This window comes from Aphis gossypii, chromosome 1, assembly GCF_020184175.1.
Source record: "Aphis gossypii isolate Hap1 chromosome 1, ASM2018417v2, whole genome shotgun sequence".
Lineage (NCBI taxonomy): Eukaryota > Metazoa > Arthropoda > Insecta > Hemiptera > Aphididae > Aphis > Aphis gossypii.
Window position 1 is genome coordinate 6833177 of NC_065530.1, and position 19898 is coordinate 6853074.

Here is a 19898-nt window from a genome sequence, read left to right on the forward strand (position 1 = left end):
TTTTCTATTCTATACGTGTGTTGTGTATGTAGTAAGATAAGTTATAAATAAAAAAAGAAGTTGTGATAAAATTTAAAACTTGCAAAATATAAAACAATGTTTTTAAAATGGATTTGAATTATGTAAGTAGTGAAATTAGATAATATGTTACTTGCAGAAGTAATTTACATCAATTTTATAGTAAAATCTAGGTGTGTATTTAATATGTGTTGACTTTAATTATTATTATTTTTTTAAACTTATATAATAATTTATGAAAAAGCCAGTAAGGTATTTTTCAACCAAAATCATACGAAATATTACAAAGAATTATTACGAAAGGTAATTCAAATTATGATTTTAAAATAATATCCTACCTATAATAAAAAAACGCTTAAAGAATAAAAAAAAAAATTAAATAATTCCTCTATTAAAACACAACAGGTGGTTGTATAGTTAAATTATAATAAAAATAAAAATATATGACACAATTCATATAAATTAAAACAACATACAATGTTCCATTAATTGTTTCTTGTTTAGAAAGCTTCTTTAAGAATTTTATCGAAATTATATACTATATTCGAATAAACGATTCTATCACACTAATTCCAAAAATAACACGTGCCAATAACACGAAAACCTTCATAAAGGATTTGAAATGTATACAATAATTAATATCGAATTTCAAATAAAATGGTACAACGGTTCACGAGATTGCAACTGAAAACAGCAATATTCATTTTTATTTATATAGATTATATACGATAATAACACTTCAACACATCGACACATCGATTGAAATTTTCCACTTTTAAAGAAACTGCGTGAGCTACATCTTTCGGTATGTGTCACGTGTCAAGGTTTTTGTATTTTTCTTGGTATATTTTACGAACGGTTCTTCTGTCGACTATTATATGAATTCGTACACAATTTAATTTTTATCGAACTACTACATATACTTGTATAAAATACGCATGTTATATTATATTATTTAACAATAATGTGATACTGTTACAGTAACTGTTGGGAAACTAATAGGTACAATTTATTTTTAAAAATATAATAATATGTTCCTAAAACATCATAATTTAATAATTTGAATGTATGGTTATGTTTTAACATATATTTTGTTAAAAATATGTATGGTATCTATTTTAAGAATTATTAGGTTTACACATTTTAGGCCATGATAGGTGGCATTTTATTCATCTAATTTATAGTTTCAGCACTATGTCAATGAAAGTTTGGTACCTATCTAATTTTTAAACTACAGCTTGAGGTACCATTTAATGTGGTCGATATTTAAAATAGCTTCTTAATAAAATATGTTTATTCACTCATACATAAAATTGAATCTTAATTACATGCAAGCGTTAAATCTAATTTATTATACATAAAGTTGTAGTGTAATATCGGATAGAAAAATCGATGATAACATTACAGTGTTATCTACATAGTATGTATGAATAATTGATTTTAATAACAATACCTGTATAATAATTTTCATGGGAAACAAATTAAAGCATGTATCATTAAAAAGTTATATAACATTATATAGTGCACCATCTCTGAGTATAATATTATACTGTATAGTTTATATATCATAATTTAATATTTTTGTGTATTCTCTAAAAGCAGTTTCAAACTTTTTTACTCAATATTGTACGAGCAATAATAATAGTATTATGTCATGACTACAGCACTTTTACATCGTATCAAGCGTCAGAATGCAACAGGCACTATATGTGCAAAAATCAGATCGTATTAGTGAATATAGGGAGTGAGTGGATTAAACGATATAAATTTTGAATAAAAACATCCGAGATAGTACATACATTATATAATCAATAGTCAATACACATATTATATAAATGTTGACGATGACAATCGATGTGTCTTATTATATTAAAAAAAAAGAACAACTTGAAAAAAATTATGTAAATACACAATAATAATTTAATTAAATGTTATTAATTATTATTGGTCTATATAAATTCAAATAATTATATTTATCTTTTAAACGATATGGTTTCTGATGTGAATAAAATATGTTTTATTTTGATTAATAATATTTCTATAGTACTTATTTGATTACTAATACGTACCTAATTAGTTTTAAAATTAAAATAAATATTACAAATAATAATAAATAATAAATAATTTTAATTTTAGTATATGTTTACTGTATACTACTGTGCCACTATTATAATTAACTATAAATATATGTATTCAACATCTTAAAGAAAAAAATTAATCATTTTTTTTTTTAATTCTAATAATAATACAGAATTTTTCTAATAAATAATTATGACTTTTTTCTGAAACAGTAGTTTGAAATTTAACTTTTACAAATTATTATTATTGATAACAAAGTTTATTTTTTTGAGTACTTGAAACCAAATAAAATGAAGTTTAATTACCATTAATTATTCATTTTTAAAATTTCAACACAATTATAGGGTAATTTGAAACTTTATGAATACTTAATTGAAATGAATAAATAAACATTTAATTTTTTTCTTGCAAGATAATAATATCATATAGTTTTTTTTTTTTAAATAAAGTAATAATAAAATAAAGTACCCAATACTATACTATAGTATAGGCACCAATCACACTTATAATCTTCATCTTTAAAAAGCCATTGGGATACTTTTTATAAATATCGGCCAGGAAAAAAGACTAATGAATAAAACTTCTTTTAAAATGTACATGTAAATTACGTGAAGTTATAGAGCAGTATCATAAAAACTATTTACTTGAGTTTCATCGTTTACCAATTGTATCAAAATATTAGTCTCTTAAAGTTCTTAAAATATATTATAACATTGATTAAATATACTAGTGATTATCTATAGTATATTTTAATCTATGATTATAGGTTCTAAAAAAAGTAGGTCAGCGCATTTCGGTGGTGGATGTTTGTCCATCGTCCCTTTGGTCCTCGGACAGGATAGTGTAATTTAACTGTAGGTATTCGATTTGAATGCAATGACTGCATTCAATAAAAAACGATTCTGAGCGGACGAGGGGATCTTTTTTATTTAATTTTATTCGTTTCTATGGTGATAAACAAAGCGTTTTAAGAACAGCTTAAGAACAATTTATATAAATAGGTAATATATATAATTATAATTAGAAAATATCATAAAAATGAAAAAATATATAAAAGAAAAGAAAAAGCTTAAAAGTCGCTCAAATGTTTTGAGAATTTTACCATATCTAGGTAAGAATAATACAAGTAAACAACCCAAATTTAAAGTTTTCACGAATGTTTTTTACCGAATAACAATAAAAAAACACTCGAAATTCAAATGTCTATAAATAGCTCAAAAATGGCTAAAATATTCCAAACTTTAAACCGTAAAAAATAAAATCCAAAATATAACAAAAAAGGTCACTTGTCATTTTTCATTTGAAACAATATTTCTGGTAGAAAACGTTGTTCGTAATTATTTAATATTACAAAATCGTGATATCGTACGTTTTTTTCCTTTAACCGCTTTTATTTCAAGTATCGTTTCGAAAATCCAAAAATAACCTCTTTAAAGTACCAGCTCAAGAACATTACCTTTCAGAAATATGCTACACTTGTACTTTTGAGCAACTTTAGAGGGGAGAAAAAGTGTTTACAGAATAAAAAAGAAAAATAAATAAACATATCATTGTAAAACCAATACGTTTCTCACTCCGCTCAGAATCTAAAAATTTAGATTTTAATACATTAATATAATCATTATAACATTAAAAATAATAATTATTTTTTCTATAAAAGTATTATTATACATAATAACATAATCAAGTATATTTATTTTTAAGTATATAATAGTGTATGTACGTGCTTAAAACCATAAATGTGTGATTAAAAAATTTTCTGGTTGTATTTTTTAATTATTAACGTTTCTTTCTCGAAACTCAAATGATTATTTAAAAGAGTTGTATACTGCCTGGTAGATATTGAGTTAACAGCCAACAGGTTCAAAACTCAATGTTTCTAGTTTTATAGTGAAAAATTATAAACTCCAAAGACATTTGAAAAAATATGATTTAGCTAGGTATTTTCAGTTATCACTGTGGCTGAAGTAATTAGGATATTTACAATCGCACGTCATGATATAGTGTTAGTGATTTAACGTATAATAATGTTAAAAATGTATACACTATAAAATTATAAACATATTTTAATATAAAATTGTATACACTTAAGTTAAAAATTAAATGTGAATGCAAAATATACAGAGATCATTAAAAATTTACTTCGGTTTAATATATATATTTAAATTATATATTACAATATTAATTTTTTTTTTTTATTTGTTTAATATACTTACATATTATATTAATATTAAAATTAGTTTATTTTTGTATTATAATATGTACAAACATAAATATTATGTGAATATTTACTATTATTATCTATCTAATATAATATTAAAATATAAAATAATAATGACTTTTATAGCACAATATTCGAAACAAATGTATATTTTTGTGTGTGTATTTTTTATGTTTATTTTTATTTAATCAAATTTTAATTCTTATTTTTAGACTTTACATAAACCATAATTTTGTATAATTCATATTTAAATGTAAATGTGGCATTGTTAAAATATATTATACAAATATAATATTGTGAAATGATAAATAACTTCAATAGTAAAAAAAAAAAAATAATCTATTTAAGTGTAAATATCACGACACACAAAATATAAAGTTTCTTTTTAGTAAATATAAACTCTGTTAAGAACTCAAAATTAAACGATTTTTCCATTTTAACATTTTATTTGAAAAATTCAAGTAACTGAAGCTATGCGTTTATGAATTACAACAATATAACAAAATCGATCTTGTGAAAAATTGGTACTGAGTAAATACCAGAGTTTTTTGCTTATATATATATATATATATATATTTTTTTTGTTTTCTTTGTTTATATGAGAAAAAATTACAAAGTACATTTTTAATTTTACCCCCCTTCCACCTCTCTTTCTTCTTTACACCAAGTATCAACTAGATCCAATTTGCCTATTAGGAATCATCCTTGAATTAAATATTTAAGCATTTACTTACTGCTTCAAAAGATGATAGTAGACGCAAATAAATTAATTCAGATTATTTTAACTCATCATTATTTAACCAATTCGCATTAATCGTTTTTGATGTTTCGTAATGCATAGGTAAATTATAAATTTTTCATGATTTACTTCATAGTCATTTGATACAAACTGATAAACTCTATTTACTATAGATAAATTATTTCTAAAATATTTTAAAAGGAAATTGATCATATATGCTGTATTATATAATACTATTATTTTTAGAAAATAGTAGCTTAGTAAAATATAATTATGAAAACTATATTGTAAAAGACATTTTTAACTTAGTTTTGAACGTCTTATTTATATTGTCTCGTACTATAGTATAAACAGTATAATTTACTTATTTTATTTAGATACGAGTGGCAATTTTAAAGCGTACTTTTTATTAATTTAATTTTAAACAAGGGATATTTTTTTTTTTTACAAAAATGGTATTATAAGTAAATTGTGTAAGTTTTATGATAAAAATTACTAATATAATAACCGTTTAAACTTTTTAAGTCAAGTAAAGTATAATACTAAACAAATCCACCGAGAGGCGAAGAAAATTATTTAGCTTTGTTCGTATATAAACTACAAATAGTTTAAAACTGCAACTATTTTTAAATTCTTTAATGTAATTGTATTGTGTTTTTAATCTAATTTATATGAATTAAATCCAGGGTGATTTTTTAAATTAAAAATTTACACACAGCACTACTTAATTTAAAAAAATTATTAACTATGTAAACATATCTATTATTTACATTTTAGATTCTGAACGAAGTGATGAATGTATTGATTTGACAATGGTGTGTGTGTTTTTTTTTTGTTTTTGTGTCTGTGTACAGCATAACTAGTCGAAATAATGCTCTAATTTCAAACTATGGGGGTGGTTTCCGATGTAAAAGTGAATATCCTTGGTTGCATTATAGAGGTAAAAAGTTGACATTTTCCAATAGTTTTCAAAAAAATCGAGAAAAACAAAAAAAAAAATGACGGAAAAACGGCAATTTTTACGCAAAACCAGTTTTCAACCAAATCGATTTTTTTTATGGTTGTAATTCAAAAACTAATCACTGAAAGTACTTGAAATTGTTACCAAAGGCGACTTCCACCAGCCCAGAAATCGAGGCACACCGACCCCCTCGAAGGTTAGGTTAACTAAAATTGTGACTACTAGACTTTTTACGATATTTTCTTTACAGTCCCGTCTCCGACCTAGGGTACTCACTTAGAGCGAATATCACTTAGACCGAATTTCACAGCAGGGCGAGGCACATCTATTATACCATAAAACATTAACAGTAATAATTATTTTACGGGTGAATGTAAATTTACTATTTAGTATTTTATAACAGTAAATAGTAGGTAAATTACAATTTTTTTTTCCAATAAAATTTGTCAAATAATAAAATATGATTAAATTATAAAAACTGTAGTATTTTATTTAAGAGTTTTAATACATCTATTGGCTGTTCTAGTATTTTGTTATATCATTTTTAATTGTTGTCAAGGCGATATTCTAAGAAGTGTATCATAGAGACAATTTTTGATTCACTTACTGTTCATACTCGCTAGGTATCTAAACAATTTTCTGTACAAAAAGTTTTGTAATACCTAAATTGTATTTTCTATATAAATATAAATTGTATTTATATTTCAAGTCAAAATATACGTAAAATATACGTATAATTATGGATCCAACCAGTTCAAATGATGTTGAATATGATCTATATCATCAGGATGTGTCGCCAGTATTGTCAACGGACGAAACATCAACTTTTGATATTGAAAGTCCCGGTACTGTGAAGACAAATGTCGAGGTGGCGGTTCCGGTGGTTTATCCAGGTGAGGAGCCGACGTTGAAACCGGCGCATTCTACGGAGCTGATGACGGAAGCCATCAGTTTCGTAGAACCGGACCCATATGAGCCGGTTGATACTCCAACTTGTGAAGTTGAAATGCCCGGTCTCGAGTCGGACAATATTGAGGTGGCGAAGTCAGCAGTGTGCCCCGCAGAAGAAGAGACGTTGTCACTGGCGCATTCCACGGAGCTGATGACGATGGAAGTCATCAGTTTCGTGGAAGCGGATACTAATGCGCCGGTTGAAACTTCGACTTGTGTTATTGAAACATTCTGTCCCAACATGGAAAATGTTGCGGTGGCTGCACCGCCCACGGTGGTGAGCCTCGCGGAAGTACAGGCATTGTCGTCAGGCGAGAAAAAAAGTGACAAACAAACATCTATAATTGACCAAGACAATATTGAGGTGGCGAAGTCGGCGGTGTGCCCCGCAGAAGAAGAGACGTTGTCACTGGCGCATTCCACGGAGCTGATGACGACGGAAGTCATCAGTTTCGTGGAAGCGGAAACCAATGCGCCGGTCGATACTCAACTTATGAAATTGAAATTCCTGGTCCCGAGTCGGACAATATTGAGGTGGCGAAGTCGGCGGTGTGCCCCGCAGAAGAAGAGACGTTGTCACTGGCGCATTCCACGGAGCTGATGACGACGGAAGTCATCAGTTTCGTGGAAGTGGATACTAATGCGCCGGTTGAAACTTCGACTTGTGTTATTGAAACATTCGGTCCCAACATGGAAAATGTTGCGGTGACTGCACCGCCCGCGGTGGTGAGCCTCACGGAAGTACAGGCATTGTCGTCAGGCGAGAAAAAAAGTGACAAACAAACATCTATAATTGACAAGGACAAGACGGTTCCGTTGGAAAAGAAAAAGAGTCGATTCTTGTCGGCCCTGCGGAGAGGTCTCCGCAGGGTCTTCAAGACCATCTGCTGTTGTGGGTGCAGTGCGGCGTCATCAGGCGAGGAAGATTATAAAGATGAATTCACTCACGAAATCGAAGCATTTAATGAGAGATTGTCAGTTTAAGGAAAACTTAACTCTTATTCATCGAGACTATTACCGGTCAAATTAGATTTTAAACAAATTCAGCTAAGTATGGCGGTAGAACGGATGTCCGTTACACCGTGCGGCGCGGTCTACGCTGCGACCGGTTGCGAGACGTTCTTGCAACCGGCCGCAGCGTTTCCGGGCTAATCGGTGTGCGGCATCGGCGGCCGGCAGTTCGAACTCGACCTGCGGGGCACTTAGGCGAAAACGACATATCGGACACACGAACCAGTGCGGTGGTTCACCCCGAGTTTTCGCCTAGGAATCCCGTCGGCCGAGCACGGGCGGCCGGCCGCCATCCGTTCCTGCCAGTCCATACTTTTTCATAATATTAGTTTTTAAGTATTTTCATTCATTTATTAAAAAATAAAAATTTCCTTTGTTATACCATAAAATAATATATTAATAAAAATGTTTGTGTACACAAAATAAACTTTGTTTTTCATATTTTAATCGTTTATTAATATTCTAAGACTCATAATTATATAATTCATATTTAAAACCCACATTATTTGTCAGTTTGTCAATCTGAGAAAAATTTGTAGTGTGCATCTATAAAAAAAATATTGAAAAAAGCATTTTTTTGGAAATTAGTTACTATAAATGTTGGTATGTTAATTGAAAAATAACTGACCTCACTGTTATATTGTTAAAAATTAATTACATTTTTTTCTCTATAAATTACTTAAGTCTACTGTGAATGAAACGATTTTTGATATTTGTTATAATTCAAAAAGTATAAGTCGTAGATACTTGAAAATTTTACCAGTTATTTAGATTGGCATTTTATTTACTTGATTTAATTTTCAAAATATTTTGAGTTTTTTTGAGCTATTTATAGACAACTGAAATTTTCAATTTTTCTGAAAAATTTTTTTTGAAGGGTCGATAAAATTTTTTTGGCCCTATCAAAATACTTGAAAATTTTATACAAAGTTCCTCATATGTTATTCTTATAGTGATTAAAATATTATAAGAATACATAGTCACAATTTTTTTTTATTAGCATTTGAAGTTCAAATTTTGACGAAAATTCGTCAAAAGCATGAATATTTGCAAATTATTTTGTAGGTGTAATTCATAAAAATGTTTGTATAGGTAGCTAAGAGTAGAACATTTAATACAAGATTTTTCATAAGTTTAGCTTACAATAATTATAAAAGAACTTAAATTTTGGTGTATTCAGGCCATAAACATAAACCACCTTTTTCACCAACCACTGGAAATTATATCCTAGGCTGACAAATCATCTTCGTTCAGAATCGTTTTTCGTATACAATGATAACTATCATTGGATTCAAATTTAACACTCCTATAATATATAATAATGATCCATACGGCACCTAATGTACAGCAGAGCGGTACTCACTTGCCCGCTTTTTTACTATGTGTTTTTTATAGAATTATAATTATTTTAGTATAGTTAATAAAATATTAAAGTGAAATATTTTTATCGGCGTTTTAATATATACGGATCAAGTATTGAACAATATTTTTTGTTTATAAGTTTATTTTTTAACTACATTACTTAGATATTTATATATTTTATTTACAATACTTGACACTAACAAAATGTTATTTTATTTTTGCAAAAAAACATGCAATTTGACCAATTATTATGCTTCAAAAGAATACATAAATCAATTATACAAATTATATAATTTTCAGTGTATGTACGAGTATACATATTTATTGATATAAATAAAAAATAAACAAAGGCGTACTAACCACTTATAATACAATATTATACATTCATATAATATAGATGTATTATATCCAAAAATTTTTATTCAATATATTTTAATCTAAAAGTTTCATGGACTTCAATTTTCTAAGAATTCCCAGCACGGTGAAATTTTAATTTTGGGAAATCTAAAACAATGCCGTGACCTGTATTATATAATCGTGTAAATTTTTATTTTGTATTGTTTAAAATCGATTTAATTTTTATATTTTTTCTGTTCCAGTTTTTCAATTGCTTAAAACCATCGATAAATTTTCCCATTTAAACAAAGGATCAAACTATTACAATTAGGAACTACCTAATTAGCATATAGTACATATATGTACATTTTTCGTACGTAGGTGGTGCAGTGTAATGGCGAATAGTGATTTCAAGGGACGACGATATAAATTAATTTCGTATTGTCTGCGACGTGTTGAGTACAACAATATGTTACAAAAAGGACGAAAAAAAATCGTTTTTAGTAATCGGTGACTGCGGGTTACCGACTCATCCATCATCGTCGTAGTTGTCGTCATCAAAGAGTAAACATAACGACGAAAATGATAAACTAGAGCGACAATCTTCGCGTTCATATACGAAACGATACAATACGAAAAAGTTTTATATTAAAACGGCGAGTTATATACGTGAATTACTCTACTTATAGGCAAAGTGGTAAGTAGTAAATTGGTTGAGAAAAACAACATGTTTCGTATCCTTAAAGTTTCCAGCTAAACCTATGTAAATATGAACCATCGATATTTGTTACTTTTTATGAGATGGTAGAGTTGCATTAACTTTGATCAATTAAAATGCATAGTGTGTAATATGTATCTATATAATCAATGTAGGTACAATGTGTGTCGTGATTTCGAATAATGCGTGTAATACTATTATTATGCATAATATATTAATATGTTACAAACAATTAATTGTGATGAATATAAATACATTATTACGAATTAATTTTTCTTCCAGACGGATTTAATTGTGTAAACGATTTCACTGAGTTATGAATATACGTTTTTTAGGCGAGTTATTAGATAATTTTTGTAACTGTAGGATCAAATATGAGAATAGAAACTACAAGTTGGCAGAATTCTGCATGCGTTAGAACACTTAGAACATATAGAACACCTACCTAAATATGTCCTCGTACATTGTATAACTTTGTATTCTATTTTGATAGCGTTCAAAAAATCTTGTAAACTTTAACGCACGCGCACACGTGTGTGTGTACTGTGTACATATTCAATCATTATATATATATATATATATATATATATATTATATAATACATTTACGTGTGCTCAAACAAGGCCTAAACTAACCGAGTAATCCAAGCCCACGTGTAAACAAAACGAAAAGTCGATCCGGTCCAGCGACTCGTACTTAGTTTACTGTATATATATATATATATATATATATTATACAAGACGATATACGAATATATAACGTAATTTCTAGTGAGTTTAAAATATCGGACAACACAAAAAGTTCAAGTTGGTCATTCTGTTTTATAGTAGGTTTTGAGTGCACCTTGAGTAGGACACTCTAATGGATATGTTAAATTTTAATGATAAATGATTGAAGGAAAATTGATTTAGAGCAGAGATGTGCAGTTACTTTTTTAGATGTCTAAGGGCATTTTTAACATATCATACCAAAATTGTAATATATAATTATATCTTATTATATACAGTCGTGAGGTATAAAAATCTAAATATTTTAGATTCTGAACGAAGTAATGAATTTATTGATTTTACTATGATGAGTGTTTTTTTTTTTTTTTTGATTTTGTGTCTGTATACACGACAACATGTCGAAGTAATGCTTCAATTTAAAACTTCACTGTGGTTTCCGGTGGGAAATTGAATATATCTTTGGTGCATTGTTTATATTTTAATTCGTTACCAAGACAACAAACAAAATGATATTTAAATAATACCTATAAAATTTGACATTCACTTGTAGCTTGAATCGGCTAAGTCGAAAGATGTGTTGAATAAATAAGCTCTCCGAAAGCTAAACCCTCTTAAGCCAATTACAGTAGGAGGGGCATGTGGCGCTGGAGAGTTAGATTAGAAATGCATATCTCTTTTTCATAAAATATTTTTTCAGTACGTTTTTTAGATATTGTTTTATTTAGTATCGTTTATCACAAATTTTTTTAAACGTTTATGTTTGTTAAAATCGTGAAAATTTCAAGTAATTTTGTAGTAGAAAATTCATAAAATTTTCGTATTTATATCTAAGGGGTTAAAAAATTCAACACTTAATTTTCCATAAGATTTCCTTCAATTATCTATAAAGAAAACTCGAAGTGTCATTATAGGAAAAAATATTATGGGTGTTGGAATTTTGAATTTTGAATAAATCACGTAACGATAACAATTTATTCTAAAATGATTTTAAATATTTGTTATTAGGTATTCAAAAAGTAAAAGTTGTAGATAATTGAAACTTTTATCAGTTATTTAGATTGGCATTTTATTAATATCATTTAAATTTCAAAATATTTCGCTTATTTTAAGGCTATTGTTGAATTTATAGGTATTTAAAATATTCGTTTTATTTTAGTTAAAAAATGTCAAAAGATTCAAAATTATAAGAATACACAGTCACAATTTTTTTGTATTAGCTTTTGAAATTCAAATATTGACAAAATTCGTTAAAATCATGAATAGTTAGAAATTGTTTTGTGCTTAAAAGTCTATAAAACATTTTAGATAAGTAGCTAATAATTTTCAAATTTAACACATTCATTATGATGACCTACTTTATGTCTGAGGTCCACTCGATATCTATTCTACTGTACAGCAGAACATTACCCAATTGATTACACTATTTTTATAATTCCATGAGCATAGAAAATAATTGATTGTTAAAGAAAATTGCTTGAAGTCACTGTGATAATTATATTTTAAACTGTAACAAATTATAATTAAAATTGTTATTTTTCATTTAAATATCCAGTTTAATCAAAAATGTGTCACTAAATTTTTGATATTTTTAAAATATCGTAAGAATAATTTGTGTGAAATTTTGTATTGCATTTCAAGCTACTTGATTGATGAATAAATATTTTATCTTGTATATAATGAACTAAATAAGACTAAAAACATTCATAAATACCAAACATTTTTTATTAGCACAAAAAGTCCAAAATATTAAAAAATATATTTATTATAAATTTCGAATGAAAATTTCAAGTTGCTTCTAAGGATATTAATTTTAAATTACAAAAAAATAACACAATTAAAGTTTAATTGTGCCAAAAACTATTTTATGAAAATATTCCTGTTTTTCCTTAATTATTTTCATTGTTTTTTATCGATTATTTAAATTTCTTAAATTATATAGATTCTATAGTATCTTAATTACTAATTAGAGACAATGTACAATTTGCTTCCATGAATCGCTATTTAATTTTTAGATTAAAACATTTTAACTGCTATAAAAGGCGATAACAGTAAAAAAAATATATCATTGTAATATCAATACATTTATTCTTCGCTTAGAATCTAAATGTTCGTTTAATATACAATAATTGCTTTTTTTTTCATTTTATTGATTCTAAATATATTTTTTCATTCTATATAACTTTACTTCACTTAAAGTACGTCATCACTCATCAGAATATACATCCGGTATGCTAATTTTCATTAATTTAGTAATTTATACAATATTTGAAATTTATCGATTTATAAAATACCAACTAATATACTTGATATGACTTACATATTATAATAAAGTAGTAAATACAAAATGAATCATTCACAAGAGCAACACAAATAGACTGCGTAGTACAGTATGTTGTGAATTTGTATTTATATTACTACTGCCAACTAGAAGTTACCTTAGTAGGTAATTTATGTTTTTATAATATTTTTAGCTAATATAACTGATATTTTGTAGTCTTGTAGGCTGTACCTACAGTATCTATTTTTTTTAACTCGTTTTAATTAATTCGCATTAGAAATTTCTCTAATTAACCAGTACGCCAGTACCTGAATTCTTTATCATATATTGCACAAAAGAAATAAATTAAACTTTAATCTATATCGTGTATATATTGTAATCTAATTCAAATAATCATACATACCGCTGATCATAAAAAATAATTTTTTCTATAATAATAAGAGAGAAAAGTAAATTAACGATTATACCATTCCTGATTTAAATCAATTTAAGTTTACATTTATTTTATGATGAAAAAGAGAACATTTAGCTTTTGTATAAATAATGGAATAGTGTATCGGAAATCACAAATACCCATGGTTTGACGACAAAAGTTGTGAAAAGGATGAGTTATTAAGTACTAAATAAAAGGTGTCAGCAGGTAAACAGATGTAATCCAATCTAAAAAGCCTGGGAAAACATATAATAAAGTACTGAGGAGAGAGATTGGAGTTAAGAAACCGAGGAACCTAGGAAACAACGGGAGCAATTAGTTTATACTAACCAGGCGAAACAAACGAGTGTGCCATACACGCGCGTTAAGACTTAAGGATTTTCCAGGTCTTGTGAATGTACGGGATAAAGTCAGACAAGGGGATTTTATCGAATATACGGACTCTAAAAGGAAATTAATACGTTCAGTGTTTTGGGCCAGACAATCCGCTTTTTCATTCCCGTCAATGCACTCGGAAATTATCGTACAATAGGACGTGATGATTATTATCACGTAGTGACACGACGATTAAAGAATAAAGAAATCGGACCTATGGGGTGTAGTAGACAAAGTTGATAAACTATGTGGGTAAATAACTATAAATATAAAAATAAAAATAAAATATTTATTAAATATACTATAACTTTTGTTTTTATCAAAATTATTTTTTATACACATTAATAACAATAACTATATTGATTCGTTTTAATAATAATTAATTCTAAAGACGTTAACTTTTTTTCATAAATGATTGTTTCAAACTAGATAAAATTTATCTTAATACATCGCATTGTATTTGACGAGTATAACAAATCTTTTAGCAAACAGTTAGTATAGAAATGCGATAACCATATATTGATAGCAGGAGGGTAAGTAGATTTTGAATATTTTTATTCATCAGTCCTATAGCTATGAAGTTTTCTTGTTACATCGTGTACACAGAGAATATGAACTTGACAGTTGACATGTATCGGACATTGTCGCAGATACCGGTAAAAACTTAGAGGACATCTCACTGATATTTACAGTTTTCAATAGATATGAAAAAACTTTATTCCATATTTCTATCACAAAAATTATCTTGAAGAGATAACTCATGCGATACAACAACTCGTTGAAGCATAATTTACGAGAGTTGATCGAAAATAAGGAACTGAACCTATCATGATCGTAAGTCAGTAATTTTTTTCGCGTAATTTTAAATCAATGAATAATCGGCCTGTATAGATTGAGCTTTTGGGTTTGATGACGAGCGACTTTGTTCTGCCTTCGATCCAAAACCTAATACCTCAATGTTGGTTTTTATATTGTAAAATAACAAATTTATTAGCTCTTCTCCCTCTCCCCCTCCAACAAAAAATCGTCATATCGGAATAACATCATAGCCTCATATTAAATTTGTACAATCATAACAATTAGCAGTGTGGAGGATATTAGTTGAAATTCAATGTAATTTATAGGTATATAATATATTACATTTATTAAACATACATTATATTGTAAATACAATGCATCAGACAACAAAATAAATATTTAATTTATTAAAATTTAATACCAGTGTAAGGTTATTCCGCAAATAAAATACATCATGGTTATTTATAGTATTATCATCATTAAATATACCTATCATGTTTTTGTTTAAAATATTATGTTTTACTAAATTTACTATATAATATGTTATAGCCTATAGGTATATGTTTTTTCTTCAAAAATAACCGTTTTTATTTTTCCGACAAATTAAGAATTATTTACTGAAAATTATATAAAACGAAGACTTTTGATGAATTACAAATTATTTATTCTAACGTTTTTGTGTGAAGAGCGCTCAAAACGATCGGTACTAAATCAAGTAAAAAACGAGGAAAGAAATAATTTATCGTTTTTTTTTGCATTTCACGTTGGATGTAGGAGAAGCTGTAGCCCCTTATTGGACCGCGTTTTTTTTACTTTTGTTACATTTTATACCAATTATAGTGTACGGAGTATAATAACAAATCCAACAGTGATGTACACACGATGTAACAAACAATACAGCTAACGATATAATAATAAAATGTATACCACTACGAGCTTAATAATAATAATAATAATAATTTTACATTGAAATTTATCGGAATATTTTTCTGTTCGATTTCTTCTTATACGTTATCAACATCGTTAATGGTAACGGTATCTTATAAAGATTTGCGTTGTATCTATCTTACAAACGGGTAGCATAGCAAATCTAAATTCCGGATCCTTACTACGGTTTATTTAAAGTTAAATTAGAAAATTTTTTTTTATTGTTAAATTTTTAGAGAAGAATATGTAAACTGGGCCTGAGTAAAGTTTTTTTTCCCCAAAAATGCACCTAATTAAAAAAATAAACTGTATACGTTTGAAATAAATGTTTAATTTCTTTTAGTAACGATTAAACGATGTTTTTAGCTAATATTTAAGTTTTATTTTTAAATAATAATTAACTAAAAATATAAAAATAAACTCTTGAGTTAACTTTTATTACCTTTTACAAAATATTCAATAATAATATTATGTAAATTTTCTCTAATATTAGCTACGAATACACAGTATAGTAATAATGGGGTACGCATACCTGCTCGGTATGTTACGCGTGTTGAGATAATAGACAATGCATGCGGACATAGAATCCTCTTAATGTTTTATTAACACGCAGACATTACAGGACAATACACGTCTCCAGGTTTACGAAGGGTCCTTACCGTGGATGTTAAGTTAAGTTAGGTTAGATATAGTCGAATGGCGCTGGCGGTCTCCCTTGTCGTCGACCATGTGGAAAAAAAATAAAATATATAGTAACCATACGGTTATCTAAATATATCTACTTAAAGATATGTATATGAATGTTCTACCGGTAGCGACGCGGTCTTATACGTGCATGGAGACGAAAAACTCGCTCCTCTCCGTTAAACGTGACCTGGTGCGCCGTTTATGTGCAATGTCTCGTAGACGAGGGTGACACGACTACGTGATCGTCAACTTGCTTAATAAAACTACACGATGCATTAAATTAAACGCATGTGTGTACAGTTTTAGGGCGGTTTTCGTAAAATTTTAGTTTTTGTTTTCGACTTTTTTTATACTCCTTTTAAGATTGTCACGAGAACTGATAGAAATAAATCGCGTGATCACGACCTATCGACCGCCGCACACCATGGCTCACCCAATATATAATTTTGCGCAAAATAAATATATATTCAGTTCAAGTCTATATCGTGAGACTGACACGATGTGTTTTCATAATCTTAGGTCACGTCCGACACTCGGCATGTAAGTGTACAACTATCATAATAATATGTGTTATGTTATATATTCGTTGAAATAAAACTGCTCGTATAGTTTTGAAATGCATCAGGACGATGTCGAAAGGCCATCGCTGTTCGTCCTCAAAGTCTGAAATCATCGAACACTATCCACGGCTGTCTGGTACGATTATACTAATATTATAATTATTGTATGTTATTTGTTTTCCACGCACACTACAAAATAACACCATGCCCGAAGCTTTACCTATTGGTAGTCATTATTTGGCCTCATTTGCTCCTCGTAAAAACACGTATTTAATTGTTCGGACGACCTAAGTCAAAGCGCCTTCGGGCTTCGACGGGAAGCTTTGTCACCCATCCACAACAAACCACAAACACCCGTCGTGCGGCACTTCACGTCTTATTGTAAAAAATAAATATTTCAAGTGGGCGTACTTAATTAAAACGTTTTGAAAAAGTTATATTGTTTTAAAAGTTTTGTAACTTTTAATATGTATATAGAAATATTACATCGCGAAATTTTTATCGACTATACGTTTTTACACTATAAAGCGCGGACATACCGCACCAAGGCTGGTGGGTTATATAAAAACTAAAAATTAATTCCCGTTCAAAACCTCATCGCCGATACGTATATGATTTATAACATACTGTCGTGTGAATACCTACACGTAAATCCACGCATACATAACGTCACATAAATATCGCACGACATGTTATTTTTATACGCCGTGTAGATAGTATCAACGTCTTATAATGTAGTTCGATCTTCGGGGAAGATTAATGCAGTGCCCATACGGTTTTAATTAAATTTTTTCCGTCGAAACCACCCGTTAAACACTATTATATTTCGTACGACACTTAACGATATAACTGATATTGAAAACGATCGCAGTAAATTCCACATTCCATTGACGGGTTCGAATAATTTCAATAGTCACTCGATCGGTAGTTGTCCACCCCACATTACAGACAACGACGAATTTAAAACAATGTTTCCACAGAAAATGCGTTGGTAGTAAAAAAAAAAAAAAATATATTTATTGTATTATATATTATTCCGTAATGCACGCAATCAGTCTAAACTCCGAAATATGATATTGCTGTATTGGTTGCGATGAAATCGAGTAAGCACAATCAAGTTTTTAGTATTTAATATATTTTGCTCATGATAAGTACCTATAGAATTAAATATACAAATCGAAATAATAATAATACTGTTTATCAAATCCGTAATAATTTAATAAATATTTACCGGATATATAATCGTATTTAATTGGCGCCGTTGTTGAATAGGGAAGTAAATTCGTATTTGTAAAACCAGGTAAGTATATTTAAGCCACTACAATCGTTATAATAAAAAAATAATAAATGATATAAATAAATAAAAAACCAAGATTAGTACCTGAATCGTTAACCATCAGAAATATAACGTGATGACATTTGAGACTTTGAGAGTTTCGTCTAAGCTCGAGAACGAGTGATTGAACACGACAGCTGAAGTATGATGTGAATTAAAATTTATATAGATCAAAAACGTGTCTTTCTAATAGCAATAATAACATTGTAAAGTATTGTAAATACGAAAATATTAGATACCTATAGTATGTCACAGTCGAATTATATCCAAAAGTAGTCGGTTGACACACGGACACACAGTTTTTTTGTGACTTTATACTAAATTTTCACTTGACGTTTCGATACCGCACAATGTAAACACACTGCCACTGTAACGGATCACGGTTCAAGGGATGAAAAAACAAATCCTATTAAACACAAATCGATTACCGGTACATAAAACTGGGAAATAGAGCGATTCAAGCAGACGATTTTTTACGTTTTAGCTATAAAGTGTTTTTTTATTTTTAGCCAATAAAATTAAACTTACTTAACTCGTTAGTTGTTATATCATAAAGTTTTCCCTGAGAGATTTGGTTTACGCTTTATTTATTTTTTGTGTAATATATTCAAACCACTTTCATTTATTTAAAAGACTTATTACCGTTTATTCTAATATTTAGTTGATATAGTTTATAATTATTTCAAAATATACTATAAGGTTTTTTTTTTTAAACATTATCACACTCTAATACTATAATATTAATTGTAACGTCAACATTTTAAATGGTATACAATTATTGTATTGTCATTCAGTTAAATATTTAAGGTCGGTACTTTGCGTTCTGTCTCGATTGGAATTTTACTGTTCTCTAGTTTAAATTAGATTTTCTAATAAAATTATTAGAATATTAAGAATATTAAATTTAGTTTTATCTAACTGCATACTGTTTAAAAACGTAAAACGTACTGCATTTTATGTTTCAAACTAAAACATCATAACATAAATTCAATTCCAAGTAATTTTGTAAACTAAAAATATAAAACTAATATTTAAATAAGTATTATATATGAATATTATTATGTTTTTGTACTAGAATTTATTGGAAAATGTAATAATTATAATTTTTAAACCAGGGCCATATTTACAAAATAATTATCTCTTTGCTTTCGTAATAATACATTTTTTAGTAAAGTGTTATAAATATATCATTAAATATTATTACAATATATTATTTAGTGTGTTTAGTATGTATTATGTTTAAATTATACATTTTACACTCTATACACTCTATTAATTACAGCGTTGATAATAATTAAGACTTGACAATACCTATTTATGCACCTTAAAAAAGTATTTTAAAAACACTATAAAGATCTATATTGTTATAAAAATTATATT

General features: G+C 27.9%; 3 protein-coding genes across 6 annotated transcripts in view; 2 read left to right on the plus strand and 1 right to left on the minus strand.

The window, feature by feature from the left end:
- Positions 1 to 19898, minus strand: part of LOC114128730 (leucine-rich repeat-containing protein 24-like) — a 153988-nt gene that overhangs the window by 122707 nt on the left and 11383 nt on the right. The window lies entirely within an intron of this gene.
- On the plus strand, positions 30 to 7570 carry LOC126549207 (uncharacterized). The gene is made up of 3 exons (XM_050197768.1): positions 30 to 122; positions 6728 to 7054; positions 7334 to 7570. The coding sequence occupies exons 2-3, from the start codon at positions 6758 to 6760 to the stop codon at positions 7568 to 7570; spliced, it is 534 nt and encodes a 177-aa protein (XP_050053725.1). The 5' UTR covers positions 30 to 122; positions 6728 to 6757.
- Positions 8023 to 19898, plus strand: part of LOC126549211 (uncharacterized) — a 53734-nt gene continuing 41858 nt past the window's right edge. Inside the window, exon 1 of the mRNA XM_050197774.1 lies at positions 8023 to 8116. Coding sequence (XP_050053731.1) covers positions 8023 to 8116 — 94 coding nt within the window. The remainder of the gene's footprint in view (positions 8117 to 19898) is intronic.

What these genes read in the sequence shown, in the direction of transcription:
- LOC126549207 (XM_050197768.1), top strand. Translation starts at nt 6,758, where the DNA reads ATGGATCCAACCAGTTCAAATGATGTTGAATATGATCTATATCATCAG. An exon ending in TCGAGTCGGACAATATTGAG is followed by an intron (nt 7,055 to 7,333) that starts GTGGCGAAGTCA and finishes GACAATATTGAG; the next exon opens with GTGGCGAAGTCGGCGGTGTG.